Source organism: Lagenorhynchus albirostris, chromosome 7 (genome assembly GCF_949774975.1).
Source record: "Lagenorhynchus albirostris chromosome 7, mLagAlb1.1, whole genome shotgun sequence".
Lineage (NCBI taxonomy): Eukaryota > Metazoa > Chordata > Mammalia > Artiodactyla > Delphinidae > Lagenorhynchus > Lagenorhynchus albirostris.
The window spans coordinates 11,599,390-11,615,243 of NC_083101.1; the positions used below are offsets into that span (position 1 = coordinate 11,599,390).

Below are 15,854 nucleotides of genomic sequence, written 5' to 3' on the forward strand. Positions count from 1 at the left end.
CGTGAGGCAAGTGGCCTCTCCCATGACTACCTTAGTTTCTTCATGGATGAAATGAGGGAATTGAACTAGGTCTCTGTTGTTCCTTCTAGTTTTGATTCTTTGTTTTGTTTTGATACTTTTCCATTCTCCATTTATGATTCATTTTTACATTGTCGGGCTCATGTAGATGAGGGAGTGGAGGGATCTCTCTTCTTAGAATTATCCAGTGAGTTTCTCGAGCAGAGTGTGTGACCTGCTCTTGGTCCCCAGGCATTTTGGGTCAATGCCATCTTTGCCACTTGGATCTTTGAGCAGGGAATGTGAAAAACTCGAGTTTTAGGCAGATGGAAGTTGTGTTTATGGAAAGAAACTGTGAGGCTCATGTAACTAAAGGTTGGGAGATATGGTAGTTTGATAAAACTTGATTCCCGCCTGATGTCTCATATACAGTGAAGGAAAGGAGAAGCAGCTCTTATGGATGCCTTGCAGTAGATGGCCCAACAGGTCAGCTAGGAAGCTGTAATGAACAGAACAGCAAAATATTTCTATTCCATCTCTCAAATTTTATAATTTCATAGCAATGGTAATTATTTTCACTGTGTACCTATTAGATGTCATTTACTTTGTATACATTATTTCTAATCCTCAAAACCACTTTGCAAGGTAAGTATTATTCCCATTTTAGAGATGAGGCTCAGAGAGGTGCAGTAACTTGCCTGTGCTCACATCCGTAGTGAGTGGCATATCTGGGATTCTTATCCAAAGTCCAAACCTTACTGTTTCATCTTCTTTCTCCTGCATCATAAGTCTCTGCCTCTATTGAATCATTCCCAACAGCTTAAAAACAAGCTCTGGTATTCCTCCATCCTAAAAATAATACCCATCTTTGACTCTTCATTCCCATTCACTTACTGCCTAATTCTCCACTTCTTGGAAGAGTTACCTACACGTTTTAATTTATTGCTCAGCCCTCTTCAGCTTGTCATTCTACTAGAGCTTTTCTTATCAAGACTGTCTAAAACCTCCATGTTGCTCAATCCAATCGACATTTTTTCCTCTTATCTTGATGCCTGTGGATTTGGTCGACCACTCCCTCCTGCTTGTTCTGCCTGGTGGCCCTTCTTTTCTTCTTTGGTGATCTCTTCTCTAGCCATCCTCTAAATTGCTATTTCTGTAACTTAGTCCTGGATCCTCTTCTGTTTCTCTCAATTCTCTTCCTAAGTGATCTTATCCTTTACCATGGTGTTAAATACCATCTTTGTATAGATGATTTCCAAATTTATAGCTCCAGCCCAAACTTTTCCCCTGATTTCCTACGTAGTATGTTCAGCTATGTACTGGACATTTCTATTTACAGGTTTCTTAGACTTAACATGTCCCAGATAAAACTCTTGGAACTCTTCCCAAACACGTTAGACTTTCCTACCATTAAATGGTAATATGCTGCCTTTTTACTCCATCTCAGTCCATCTGCTGGCTCTAACTTGGATCTATCCACCTGATCCATTTTCACTCTCACTACAAGAGTTAAGCCACCATCCAATCTCACCTGGACTATTGCTGTAGCCTCCTGACTGCTTTCTCTGTTCCTACTTTTGCCTTCTTCCAAACTGTTCTCCACGTAAGAGTCAGATAAAAATTTTAGAACTGTAGGCCAGACTGTTATTCGCTTGATTAAAATCCTTCAATACCTTTCCATTGCCCTTATTAATCAATCAATCAGCCAATCCTAATTCTTCACCATGGTCTATGGGGCTCTCTGCATGATCTGGTGCTTGCTTTATCTTGCACCTTCTTAAGCCACTTCCTCCTTGTCTCTGGGGCCTTAACTGTACTGGTGACCTTTTAGTACCTTGAACATGCCCAGCTCTTTCCAGCTGAAGAATCTCTGTGCAGCTCTTTCTCTGCCTGAAACACCCAGTGCCCTGCTTGTGGAGTGGCTGCTCCATCCCATCCTTTAGGTCAGTATTGTCAGCATTTTTGAGAAGCTATCTCTGACCACATTGTCTCAGTAGGGCTTTTCCTTCTCTTCCATTTTCTTCTGTCTTTGTTCTTTCTTTCGTTTCATATAACACTAACACAAGCTGTATGCTTTGAGTTTATTATGCTTTCTCCAATTAGACAGGAAGCTCCACAGCAGGATGGATGTTGTATATCCAGCACTTGTTACGGTGCCCAATATAGTTGCTCAGTTTGTAAGATGGGTAACTAAACTTAAAAGTGAGGCTGATAGGGCTTCCCTGGTGGCGCAGTGGTTGAGAGTCCGCCTGCCGATGCAGGGGACACGGGTTCGTGCCCTGGTCCGGGAAGATCCCACATGCCGCGGAGCGGCTGGGCCCGTGAACCATGGCCGCTGAGCCTGCGCGTCCGGAGCCTGTGCTCCACAACGGGAGAGGCCACAACAGTGAGAGGCCCGCATACCGCAAAAACAAAAACAAAACAAAACAAAAAAGAAACAAAAAGAAAAAAAAGTGAGGCTGATATAGAAAATCTGATTTCTCACTGGAAGATTGGAATCAAACTATCCATCCACTTGCTTCATGCCATTTATACACTGAACCTATAAATAACTTGAATATTAGGCACAGTGCTGTAGGAGGGGTCTTGAGTGGCTGACAGGCATTTAAGAGGCAGCATGAATTGTAAAGTCTGTGGTTGGAATGGTCATTACTTTTCTCCTCTGTTTTCTGTATTCACCTAGGCATGGGAAGCACAGCTAAGGGTGATTTTGGTCCTGGTCACCTGGCTTAATTCTGGAAATAACTCAAATTTGGTTTCTCTTGCTTAGTGGGAAGTATAGTTAGTCTGTTTGATGAGACAACTATTTGAATTCCTCACATACCTGATTTCCTTAAACCGAGTTGACAACTTCTTTGGAGGGTTTTCATAGTGTTTGGTGCAGCATGGAAAGGACTTTGAACCAGAATTGGGCTTGGGTTTTTATTTTGGTCCTGGTTACTTTGAAAAAAGCAAACCCAAACCACCATCACAACAAAACACCCTGAGCCTCAGTTTCCCCATCTATGAAACAAGAGAATTGGACAAGATGGTTTCTAAGATTCCCACTACCTTTAATCATCATGAAATCTCTGATTCCTGTAAAAAATGCACGGATTCTGATCCTGGAGGTAATCACAAAAACTGCAGCCTTTAAGGGAACCAACCCTTTCTTTCCCCAAAGTCATTTTTTATGGAGAAATAGTAGAGAGGGAATGACAAATTCCTTGAAGATTCAGACTCCTTTGAGTTAATCTGAACTCAATTTGACTGTTAATTTGAGTGTCCAAGGAAAAAATATTTTAGAGTTTAATGGTCTGGGGCTTTTAATGACTTGTACTTCACCCTACTAGGAATTTAAAAGGTGAATCAACTGAGAATAATGTGTCCCCTTCTAAGTTGTGGCACCCCAAAAAGAATCTTTTTCACTTTAATGTAAGAATGAGTAACTCACTTGGTCACCCAGAGGACTCCCCCTTGCTGAAAGGCAGCCTTCCTTCCTCCATTTATAAGTATTACAAAGCTGAGTCAGTCAGGAAGATTCTAAGCAAATGGATGATTTTAACATGAATTTTAGTTTTCATTCAGATTGGTAGCAGCTTGTATCTCTTTTATTAATTGTTCCTACAATGGTCTAGCCTTTATACCAAATGCTTATCTCACTTATTCCTCAAATATGCTTTGGGTTGGGTGGTAGTTTCCAGAAGAAACTGAGCTACTTAGAGGTTAAGTAACTTGCTAAATTAAGGCCCAGTTAGCAAGTGATTGAATTGGGATTTGAACGAAGTAAATGAGTAATGAATCTTTCTTTGAGCCTACAATGTAGCTGAAAGAATTTTCAGCCTTTTTAAAGGTAGTGAAAAGATAATAGAGAAATTAATGACATTCAAATCACAAACCAAGTTGTGTTCCTTCTGTGTCCTTTTCCTAGAAATCCTGGGTGTTTTCTTTTCATCTAGTCCTATCAATACCCTTTCCTTCTAGGATGCTTCTTTTTAAACAGTCTAGAAGTGAAGTCAAACCCTGAGTTAAAATAATGAACAGTCATATTTTACATGATCACATGATAGTATTTCATAAAAGCATGACCTTATTTGTAACTTAGAATCATCCTGACCTGTTGGTTTAAATATTTCAATAATGCAGGTTTTCCCCCTCCCCCAATGAGGCCCACTTTTTTCCCCAATCACTTTAATTATGTGAGCTAGAATCCTGTTTCTCACACATCTTTAGTTCTCAACCTTGTTAAAATTAATCATATAATCCCCCTTTAAAACATAGTATTAAATCACCATAGTAACACAGTATCCAAGCTTTATAGATAAAACATAACAGCCATAAGAAGGTAGTTTGGTGTCCCCTTGACAGCTCTATAACTTTTATAGAAATATGTTCCTTCTCCTGGCTTGTGTAAGGTGGAGGGATAGCATTACTTACTTACACCTGTTTTATTACCACATTGCTTTTAAATTGCTACCTTGTTTTTGTTCACCTTCCTAGTTAAAAAAGGAGTGTTGGAACATTCTTTTCTTTCTGAATTATTTTCTTGTACTCTCTAACCACTCCTTGAGGGCTGGAATTGTTTCCTTTAATATGACCAGTAGGGTCCATTGACCTTTTGTTCTGGAATACCTTGAAAGTCTCTTTAATTTTCTTATGTGGCCTGTATAAGGGAGTTTTAGAAAAAAAAAGGCTATCCATATTTGAAAACTTAATTCACATCCTATCAAAAAACTCAGTCTGCCTTTGGAAAAGGCCTGGTGAACCATGATTTTTCATTTCTACTGACAATTTATAACAGATTATAGGTGAGAGCATCAATTTGAATATTTTATCAATTTGAGTATATTTTGTAAAATATGTTCTGTATAAGATACAATACTAGTTAATGAGTTCCTTTGAATAATTCAATGTCACATTCTAAAATATTATGTTAGCATAAATTTGTGTATTAGAGTTTGTAATATTTAGCTTCTTTTTAAAAAGGAATCTAAGCTAACTGGTAAACTGATTTTAAAAAGTGGATTTTTTAAACATTTTGTAACTTTAAAAAAGAGTTTCTAGATTAATGTGATTAGTAATATGCTTTTTAATTTTTTGAAGCAGATGTTTTCTATTTTATGTGTGGTTTGCTGATTTTTGTGTTGATGCAGGAATTTTTAGCTTTTATCTTAAATGTTTTTCTTTAAAACCTTGTTTCTTAGAAAATACCTTGCATTGTTAAGACATTTGCTATTTCTGTCCTGTAAGATATAAAATATATTCCTCATAAATTTGGAAATTATGAAAGATACAGGAATTTAGGAATATAACAGCTAACCTTTCCCTCTTTTGAATTCCAGGTCCTCCCCTTAGTAGCTCTGTGAACTTGATTCAGTTATTTACCTGTTCAGTTCTATAGTTTCCTTTTCTGTAAAATGGGAACATCTTCTAAATTCCAGGGTTGCTGGGAGAGTCAATGAGATGGTATAATATCAAGTGTCTAACTTTGTGGCTGGTACTTCAATTCTGCTGTTGCAATCCCTGTTATTTTCTGAACTAGAGGAATGATCAAGTGAGCATCATTACCAGCGAGCTGGCAGAGAGGGCTTTGGCGTCAGATGGGTCTGGGTTTAAAATTCAGCTTTTTGCAGTTTACCAGCTGGCACCTTAGGCAGTGCCACTGTAGGTTATTTCTTCATCTATAAAATGAGGTTAATAGAATGCACCTTTCAGAACTGGATGCAGTGATCAACAGGGACACCTGCCTGAGCTCAGCAAGTAGGAGGTTTGGTAGCTGTGATGACGTGGTCACTGCTTGCTGTCATTTTTTTGTTTTTAAATACTAGCTCACAGTCTGTTCCCTTGAAGTGTGTAAATTTTAAGTTCATTTATAAAGAATTCCACTGAGAAAGGAAATGTTACAGGTTCAACGACTTGTTGTGATTAGATACTTTATCAGGAAACTTACTGCACATTCATTTTCCCCTTTGTTCTGTCTCTGCCGCAGCCTCTCAGTTAGCCAAGTTGGCCAGAACTTCACGTTTGTGCTCACTGACATTGACAGCAAACAGAGATTCGGGTTCTGCCGCTTATCTTCAGGAGCCAAGAGTTGCTTCTGTATCTTAAGGTAAGGAAAATGGCTTTGGCTATTGGCTAGTTCTGTGAAACAATGTCAGCATTTGCGTTGTTCTTCTGTAATTAAATTTTCCAGCTGTTCTTTTTATTTTCCTATCTGTTTCCCAAAAGTCACTGCACTTGGGGCGAAGGACTTCACAGTGTTGTCCTTGCACTTTAAGTTCTACAGATAATTGTATTTATTTATTTGTATCACATCCCTTGGGTGGGAAAAGGGATCATTGCTTCTGGGGAGTGTGTAGAAGCTGGAGAATCAGCATGGCTTCAGTTCCTCCTGCTGTTATCTGGAGCTGTCAGAAATTAGCCTGTTAGGCTTTCCCTTGGACATTTTGTGTATGTAAGATTATTAATAAAGTATGTGTCTGTAGCTCAGGACGTCTTGCAGACACTGATTGTGTCCTTCTCAGAGTAACACCCCTGCCCCCTTTGGGTCAATGAGTGAGTAACTGTTTCCCAACTTGGCTCCCTCTGTAGAGGTTTGAAAAAAGTGCAGAATCCTGTAAGAAGGCTTCTTTAGGTCTTCTAAAACCCCCTTCCTACACTAGAATCATACTTGCTTACTGCTCCATTTCCTCCTGCCAGAGACGTAAGGCATGTTCTGGGGTGGGAGGATGTGTGGAAATCTGATTTTGGAGCTGCTGGCTCTGGGCTCCTGCTGGGAGCCTCCTGAGGGGGAAGTAAAGGCATCCCACACACCCTCCTCCCCATCTGCCTCGGTTAAGTAGGTGTCAGAGGGGCCTGCCTCCTGTCTCTCTCTGCTCATGTGCAACAGCTCAGGGCAGGACAGCAGGGAGGCGCCCCTGACAAAACCCGGGTCTCCAGGCTTGGGGCTGGGGATAAGAGGCCAGACCCTCTATGAATTCCAGAAAGGGTAGTTCTCTGGTGTACTAGTCTCTGCACTTTCTTCTCCTCCTCACTAGGAAGAGACCGCCCCTGCCCCCCAAACACACACACCCTCACACCATGAGCGGGTGAGGGCTGACTTTCGAAGTGCCTGAGCTCGATAACTGTCAGTCGGGACTGCTACTTCTGCATTTCTCTACACAAATCTCATTATCATTATTATTTTTAATCAGTGAAATCAACTTTCTTCTTCATCAAGCATAGCATCTAATTTGGGCCCTAGAGAACAACAGCTGGAAAGGCCTTAAGAAGAAGGGACAAAGCCGGCTGCTTGTGAGGCTGCTGTGCTCACGCACACCTCAGTAGTCTAGGTCCAAGGATTGCCTGCCCAGGGTATTAGACTCTCATGTAAATTACTACTTACTTTTTATTTAACAGTGTTTTTTTCAAGAAAATTTTCTCTTCCATTTTTGTCTAATCGTATATTTCAGCCTTGGCTAGGACACTGCATATTTATGTAGTCATTCAAAGGAGATGAGGGTTTAAACCACGTTCTTGAAGTTTTGCAGAAAGGTTTTTGTCCCATGGTGTTTTGGGTTGTGATGTTTCTTTCAAAGCTTGGATGTGTGTGTTGGGGGAAAGGGGACTCTTGAATTGCCATTATTGCATTCTCTCAGCAAATTTCAGAGAGTGGAAATCTGTTTATTTAAAAATTTAAGTTTAAAGATTGCTCGCATCCAATTCTGGCGTTTGACTCTGTGTGTCTACATGTAGGGCCATGGACTTCATGTTTGCGAGAAGCTAGTTGAATAGCCTCTTGCTGTCATCATTTAGAATGAAAAATAACAGCAATTTGTGTGTTTTCTGTCTGTTATACTAGCTTGGAACTATGGAAGAAAATTTGGTGGGTTAATTCATTCATTTGTTTGTCAGCCCTTAATTGAATGCCTACTATTAGCTAGTCCCTGTCCTTGAAGAGTTCCCAAGACGAGCTGGGGAGACAGATGATTATGCTATAATATGCTATATATAACACATAGAACGACCCCATGGCATAATGTCTTCTTACTGTTGATAATCTAGTGCCAGAGGATAGTGGCTGTAGTTAAAAATAGTCTTCTGTGAATCCTGGGACATGAATTTCATGGGTATTTAACATGAGGGCGGAAGGCTCTCTTTATCTTATCCACCTTTTGCTTATATACAGGGCACACAAAATGGCACTTTCCCTGTGCTTGGTTTGGAAACATTGCTGGGCCGAGACTAGCATATGAGTGGAACGGTTTCTGTTAACCCTGGATGACTGGTTGGTGACATGTCCAGTGGAGAGTGGAGAAGTCTGCCAAGAGAACATGGGTGGGATTTGGGTCTGGGTTACATTATAAGTATCATCCTCTTTTGCTGTTTGGTCTCCTTCCTTTAGTTAACCTGTGTCTTGAGGTCCAGTCATCTTTCTCAGTGTGCCTAGTACTATAGCTCAAGTCTGCTCGGAAGCCACCTTTACTTTTGTTTTCCATTTTTTCCCATGAGGGATGTAGTTCCTAGTGATGGCATCCATGCAGACATAGCCTCCACTGTTCTAGGATTAACTTCTTAGGGTCACTTTCTTTCTGGCTGCTGTCCCAAGCTCATATGCTTCCTGGCCCATATGAGCGACTGGACCTTTCTGCCTTCACACATTTACCCATCCTCCCAGACTCAGCTTGGCCACTTCTCAGAGTAGCCTTCTCCAGGCAGAGGTAATCATCCCATCCTCTAGATGCACCCAGCATGCTTTGCACACTTTAGTTACACACTCATAAGCCTTGATCTTCCTTTGTTTTTCTCCTATTGAACAGTTAACTCTTTAGGGGTAAAGACTGTGTCTTAAACAACTCTGTATCCCCAGCACTTAGTGTAGTGCTCGACCAAGATATTGTGTGCATGGCCTTCAGAGACAGGGAGATCCGTTCCATTCGGTTGGAAGAACAGGAAACGGGTACTGAGGGCTCTGAGTGAGAGGACAGGCCACATTGGACACTAGTTCAAAGAGAAAATATGAAATCCAGTTATTGGTTCATATTACCAAACAATTCATGTTAGTCATAAGAGGTGCACCTTTGAGTGTCACAGTGGAGATTCAATGACACAGTGGACAGACATTATGTCCATAAAGGACTAGGTCATCACTATTTACAAAATTTGAACTTAATTTCACAATGAAAGGTTCTTTATTCAGTATAACTTATTAGGTTCATTGTGAGGGGCATTGTCCTTCCCCCTAGAATGTAAGCTCCATGAAGGCTTGGAATTCTTACCTTTGTTTGTTTTGTTCACAAATACACCCAAAGTGTATTTAAGAATGTCTGCACATAGTAGACAGTTAGTAATACTTGTTTTATGAAAGATTGAATCTCTGAGTTTTTTTGTTTCTTTTTTTGCTGTATGCGGGCCTGTCACTGTTGTTGCCTCTCCTGTTGTGGAGCACAGGCTCCGGACGCACAGGCTCAGTGGCCATGGCTCACGGGCCCAGCCGCTCTGCGGCATGTGGGATCCTCCCGGACTGGGGCATGAACCCACGTCCCCTAGCATTGGCAGGCGGACTCTCAACCACTGCGCCACCAGGGAAGCCCTCTGAGTTTATTTTTAAACATTTTTTCAAAGTTGGTTTGAACTCTTGTCACCAGCTAACCTTGACAGAGATGTAGTTGTACTGAAGTATAAGTCTTGTTAATGAAAGTACCGTGGTATATAAAGTCAAATGCACTATTTCTTCCCACAATTGACTGGTTCTCTCTATTAAAGCATTTTAATTTACCTTGAGAGTCACCATTATATTATTTAACTAGCTGCTAGTTAAATAATCTAGTTAATACTAGATTAAAAGCACCAGCTAGGAGAACAGGAGTTACGGGTAAGTTAGTTGTTCTTCATTATAAACCCAGGAATCTGAGAAAGTATTTTAGCATTTTTAGATAGCACCATCTGAATCTAAGATATAATAAGTATTTACCTCTGAAATCTTTCAAATATCATAAGACAGAGTGACCTAAATCACTTTTTTTGTGGCTTCTATTGCCCAAATAACACATGCCCCATCAAGGCTTAAACTGTAATGAAATATGCTATTTATAGCCAACTTCTGGTTTTGGATGAACAGAAGGAATGCCAGAGTTCAAACCCATAACTGTATTGCTTGGGGTTGGGGGGAGTAGATTATGGAAGATAAGCCATACAATATTAAATTTCTTTACTCTTTATAAAGGAACTTTAAAAATATTTGTGTTCTACAATTTTCCCCTGTATATATAGGGATCTTATTTCAGCTCTTGAGAAAGCTTGAGTAACTATCTTTATACCCAAATAGGATTGTTCAGAACCTATTATACATTTCGGGAAGAAATAACTTGTTTCATCAAGATGGTATCTAAAATTTTTTTAGTTTAACATTTAAAGTTTTTATTCAATTAGTATCTTTGTATCTAGTATATACCAGGAATGAGCAATGTATAACACGTGGTCTTTGGCCTTTATTTACCTCGGGGTCCCATAAAATAGACACAGGGATCTAGCCCCGGCGCTCCATATGAGAACCTTTCAGATGTCATATTCATCCAAGATTTTGGTGAGCTGAATTTTCTGAACTTGGTATTACAAACTGAAAACAATGTATACTTTTTGTCCTTTACCAAATATAAAATAGAATATATTTCTGGGTGCACTGTTCCCAGGCCACCTCTGATTTTGATACCCACTTCCCATTTCACTTCTACTACCCTTCCTGTCTTAGGAGCCACTTAACCTTTGGGAAGGGACTCTGTAAACAAGTAATTAAAATATAATGTGATAAGTGCTATTTTAAAAAATATGTATGTGTAGGGTTCTTTGGGGTAACAGATTAGGCAGTGCCCATGTCTGACTTGGAGAATTAGAGAAAGTGTTGCTGATGGGTTCCAGTTAAACTGGGTCTTAGAGAATCAATGGGGGCTTGCCTAGAGGAGAAAGGGAGAAAAGCTCACTGGGCAGTGAGAACTGGTACACAAAGGCCCAGAGAAATGAAAGGTATAGCAAGATGAAAGAATGATGAGAATTCTGATGAGAGGGTGATAGCAAGAGATGATGCCATAAAAGTCTTGGGGCCAGGCTGTGAAAGCCCTTGTGGGACATGCTCAAGATTTTGGATTTATCCCATAGAAAATGGTGCGCCATGCGATGGTCTGGGGCAGGCGTTAGAAATATTGTTTTTACACCAAGGGTAAAGTGGCTTTTGTACATGAAATTGCTATCTACACAGGCTTGGGATTTTCTGGTTATTGTTAGAGGGATGCTGCACATCACTTTGGGAGTAACACCTGATTTAGATTGGAATTTTCAAGCCTCAACTTTAGTTGTTTTTTTTTTTAAAATTATACCTTAATGAAATATGTTCCTTGGCCCTCGTTGGGGAGTTATTGTCCTTCTTCCCATGCAAATTGGCATGTGGGCTTATGTTTAAACGTTAATTGTGTTAAGTGAGAACCATCCTCCTTCTGGAACACTTTCTGTCTTAATGGCAGGAACAACTGTCGCATCCTTTTTTCATCTGTATTGTGCTCATTTCTACTATAAACAGGAAAGCTCAGTTTTCACAGAGAAAAAGAAGCTAAAAGTAATAGAGTCTGGTTTTGAGAACTTTGGCTTCTCTAACTGTTCCAACACATACAGTTTAGGAGAAAAATCAAAGGACTCTTTCCTTAGGCAGGTGCAGTGGCAGAAGCCCTTTTGGATTGTGTTTTAGCTGCTTTGGTTTAAAATAAGTCTATGGGGGATGGGGAGGCGAGTTGGGAAGGAAGGCTGTGGGGACAGCTCCCAGATTTTTACCTTGAAAGCAGGTGCTGCTGAAATACTCCAGAAACAGATGGAACCTCCTATTCTTGTTTTAAGCTATTTATGGTTGTCTCGCCTGAGGGTATCCTGCTATACAAAAATGCACAGCCTGATGTTTGAGGGCAGTTTGGGCATCAAAGCTGGGGCCCCTCTGGGAGAAATCAGCCTTTCTTCCCAATGCCTTAAATGCCATTTGGGAAACCTGGATCTTTCATACTATTTAACAGAAGACTTTCCTCTGGTTTTCAAGTGTTTCCATCTCTCTGGGGCTGTTTGGTTTCTTTTTAATTCCTTCCCTTAAAAGTACGATGGGTACAATGTTGTTTTCTGGATGGTCAACTGGGAGAAGGCCTGATTGCTACGCAGATTATAACTCCACTCATTGTGGGTCCTGGCACATGGCTCTGTCAGAAACTGAACCCATGGGATGGGGCTTGCAGAGGCTCTGGTTTACTAGGCCTAGGGCCCTTTCTCAGAGTATTTTGAAAGGCTTGCAGGGGGATGTGTTCATCAGAACATCACTTTGTGGGAGGCCGTAACTTTTTCTTTCTTAATTAAAAAAAATGAAGTGGTTGGGGAATGTTGCATGTTTTATTGCCACACAGATGCTTTCATGCTTAGAAATGTATAATCCTCTAGGGAGTCACAACTCAACAATAGTAACAAGCTGTACAGTTTTAAGAAAATCACCTTCAAAGAGGAGAAAGGAAGATAAATAAAATTGCCCTTGCTCTCCTAGCAGCCTGCTGTTTGAGGGGCTGGGAAGCTGGACAGTTGGAAGGACAGGTGTGTCTTCTGCACCAGCAGCCAGCCTCAGGGCCGCCCACCATAGGAGAAAGCTTCTTTTCTCCTCCTGGTCCTTTACAAAGGAAACCAGCCTGTGAGTTGTGAGTATTTGCAAATCCAAGACTTTGGCTAAAAGAAAATTTTCATTTTGAGATTGAATGAGTTGGGCATTACAATGGACATGGTATCTTCTCACTCTGTTTTGAAGGCAGAGCATTCATTTTCCTAATGCTCACGAAGCTTAGTGTAGGGCAGCAAAGTGAAACCGCCCTAGGAACTCCAGGAGTGCACTTTTTTGTTGTTTCCCCTCCATAGCTTATTCATCTTGCTGCCTCTAGCAACTGCTGCTGATGGCTAATGTTATACCGTTTTGTAGATGGATAGAGTTAAGTCAGGAGAGCTCACTATAGAGGATTTGGAAGGGAAGGGAGGAATCAGCATTTATTTAATATGCCAGGTGGTTTATATAATTCTCATTTATTCTTATTGCAACCTTATGAAATTATCTCCCTTGTAGAGATAAAGGGCTGGAGACTGAAAGAGTTACAGTGACTTGGCCAAGATCTCACAAAGAGTAAGTGAAGGAATTTGGTTTGGAACCTAAAATCCAACCCAGAGCTCATACTCTCAACTGCTTTGGGCTTATTGCCATACCTTTATTTTGTGTCTGATTCAAAACTTCAAGTTTTATTTTCTTGCCACTAAGCAAGCTTTACGGGTTTCAAAAGTTTGTTTCTCGGGCTTCCCTGGTGGCGCAGTGGTTGAGAGTCCTCCTGCCGATGCAGGGGACACGGGTTTGTGCCCGGGGCCGGGAGGATCCCACATGCCGCGGAGCGGCTGGACCCTTGAGCCATGGCCGCTGAGCCTGCACGTCCGGAGCCTGTGCTCCGCAACGGGAGAGGCCACAACAGTGAGAGACCCGCGTACCGCAAAAAGAAAAAAGTTTGTTTCTCTTCATACATATTTAGATAAAAGAGCCATGATCAGTTGTTTGCCTTTGCAGAATGATCTCAGAGGTGAGTTTAGAGAGCTCTTAAGAATAATGTACTACAGCTCATCCTCATTTTATATATGATGAAATTGAGACCTGTTCCAAGTTCTTTAGCTGGCTAATAGCAGTCTTCTGACCCCCAATCCAGAGTCTTGTCCAGGATATGGCAATGATTTTTCCAACTCAGGAGAATAAGCCCGAGACCACCTGTGACTAAGGTTTTTCAGGACTCAGTAACCTCCAGTTAGCATCAAAAAGTCACATCCGCTTTTGGCCAGCGTCATTGCAGTCTGTGTGGACAATCCAACCATACTATTATAAAGAAAATGATACAGTTTTGTTTAAATCTGATGCAGGGTATGTTTGAATGGAAAACCAGTAAAACTGATCCTGCTTTCTGAGAGAAAGAGAGTCTTAAGAATTCCATATGAGGGACATTTTTTGGGAGACAGGGAAAACATTCTATAGGAGAGGCCAGTTGGTGCTTTTTGGTTGAGTCTGAGTGTCAGCAATTTTTATTGGACCTCCCTGCAAGCAAACCACCTTCCTACAACAGCAACAATAAGCAGAATGTATTTATTTGAGCCTTATCTTTGCTTTTCACTGGGCAGGGGGTAGAAAGGAAAATAACTCAATATGCTTCACACCTAAAATTGCCCTTTGGATCTAAGCTGCACTCTTATTTTAAGAGCAAGATAGATTTGTGAATACAAAGAAGAGTCTGAATTTAGGTTTTCTGGCCCTTCCAATGATCAGTTTTAGAAGCAGTAGGAGGCCTAACATTTATCCCTCGTGGAAAGGCCCCGGAAGACTGAGATAATAGTGTGCCTCTTTACATCATTTCAAACAGAAAACTCATTATGCCATCTGAAGTTTGAAGAGCCCACAATTCTTACAATCAATTATGAGTCACTTATTTTAAGCTGTAATTTTTTTGAGATTATGAAGATATACTTCCTCATTAGAAGACTTTAGAAAATTTCAGAAAAGTAAGAAAAGCAGTCTATCATCTTATGACTTTAATAATGACTAGATGTGTTTCTTTCCTTGGATTGGGATCATGCTGTAGATATAGTTTTCTACCTAGCTTTTCCATTTATCATATTGTAAGCAAGCATCTTTCCATATCATTAAATATTCTTTCCTGAGAATCTTTTTGACTGTATAACTTATTTTTGTGAGATTGATTTATAGGGGAAGAAGCTCTTAGTTATCTTAAAAAAAATTTCTTGCTAAGACTTAACATGCTTTTAAAAAATGGATTTGTTTCAGTGAATTTATCATTCAGCTAATTACTTTGGTATTTTTGTTTAAAAGAAAAGCTCAACTACTTTTTATCTTAACGTGTGAGCTATTACCCAATTCTTGACAATGAAGAATAATTATTAACTTATGAAAAGTGAACATAAAAGTATGGAAATAGCATCAAAAGTCTTATTTAAATCAAATGACAAATAATGTATTTAGTTTACTTTTCCTTTTCCTATTTTCACTTTGACATATCTTCAAAGTAATCCTTTTTATTAGTGTGAGTTGTGTTGTAAATTGCAAAAATAATGTAGCATATAGGGAATGCTTTTAAAGTTATATAGCAATATAAATTTTGATTTTTAATATATTCTGAATGAAAAGAAAGTATATGCATCTTAAAACTTTATGTAGAGATAACTTAGGGAATTTTTAAACGTTGTAGGTAAAATTAAGTTCTGTGCTGTAGTATGCAATGGAAATTGAATAGGTGTTTATTTCTCATTCATGGGACATGTAACTACCAGTAACCTTCAGCAAAACTAAGGGCAGTTGTCCTCTAACTCAATTCACAAGTGTTAGACTGCCACTATGGAGACTTTTAATCCCTTATCTATAATATAAAACAATATTTATTACAAAATTAATTCTGAGAGGCATTATTTATGGTTTCTAATCCATTGTATTTCAGATGTCTTTGAAGTAAGGTGGGTGGAGCTTTGTATGTGGGGTTAATTGTCCCATTGTTCATTTATTCAGTCTGGTATTTTAACTAGCTCTTTATGTGTATTAATGAGCCCAAAATGCAGCAAAAATGCTGGGCTCTAAAAAAAACTTGACATTTTAAAACTTATTTAAACGTGTGGTGGAAAAAGAAGTTGAGTGAAATTCAGTGTCCTGTAGTTTTTTTGCCTGAGCTCCTAATGACTGGTTTCCTTTAAAAAATTATTTTTTATTTTTTAAATTCTAGTCCTATAAGAAAATGACAAGTTTTTGGGGGGGATAAAAAACTAAAAGCCACACACACACAAAAAAAACCCAAGTCAAA

The 15,854-nt window shown here is 39.8% G+C and overlaps 1 protein-coding gene across 4 annotated transcripts in view; it reads left to right on the top strand.

Moving 5' to 3' along the window:
• Positions 1-15,854, top strand: part of DENND1A (DENN domain containing 1A) — a 541,897-nt gene that overhangs the window by 173,839 nt on the left and 352,204 nt on the right. For 3 of the 4 annotated variants that reach the window (XM_060154381.1, XM_060154382.1, XM_060154383.1), the window contains exons 5-6: positions 5,966-6,085; positions 13,085-13,141. In XM_060154381.1, the coding sequence (XP_060010364.1) occupies positions 5,966-6,085; positions 13,085-13,141 (177 nt within the window). The remainder of the gene's footprint in view (positions 1-5,965; positions 6,086-13,084; positions 13,142-15,854) is intronic. The other variant, XM_060154384.1, reaches the window with a different exon arrangement.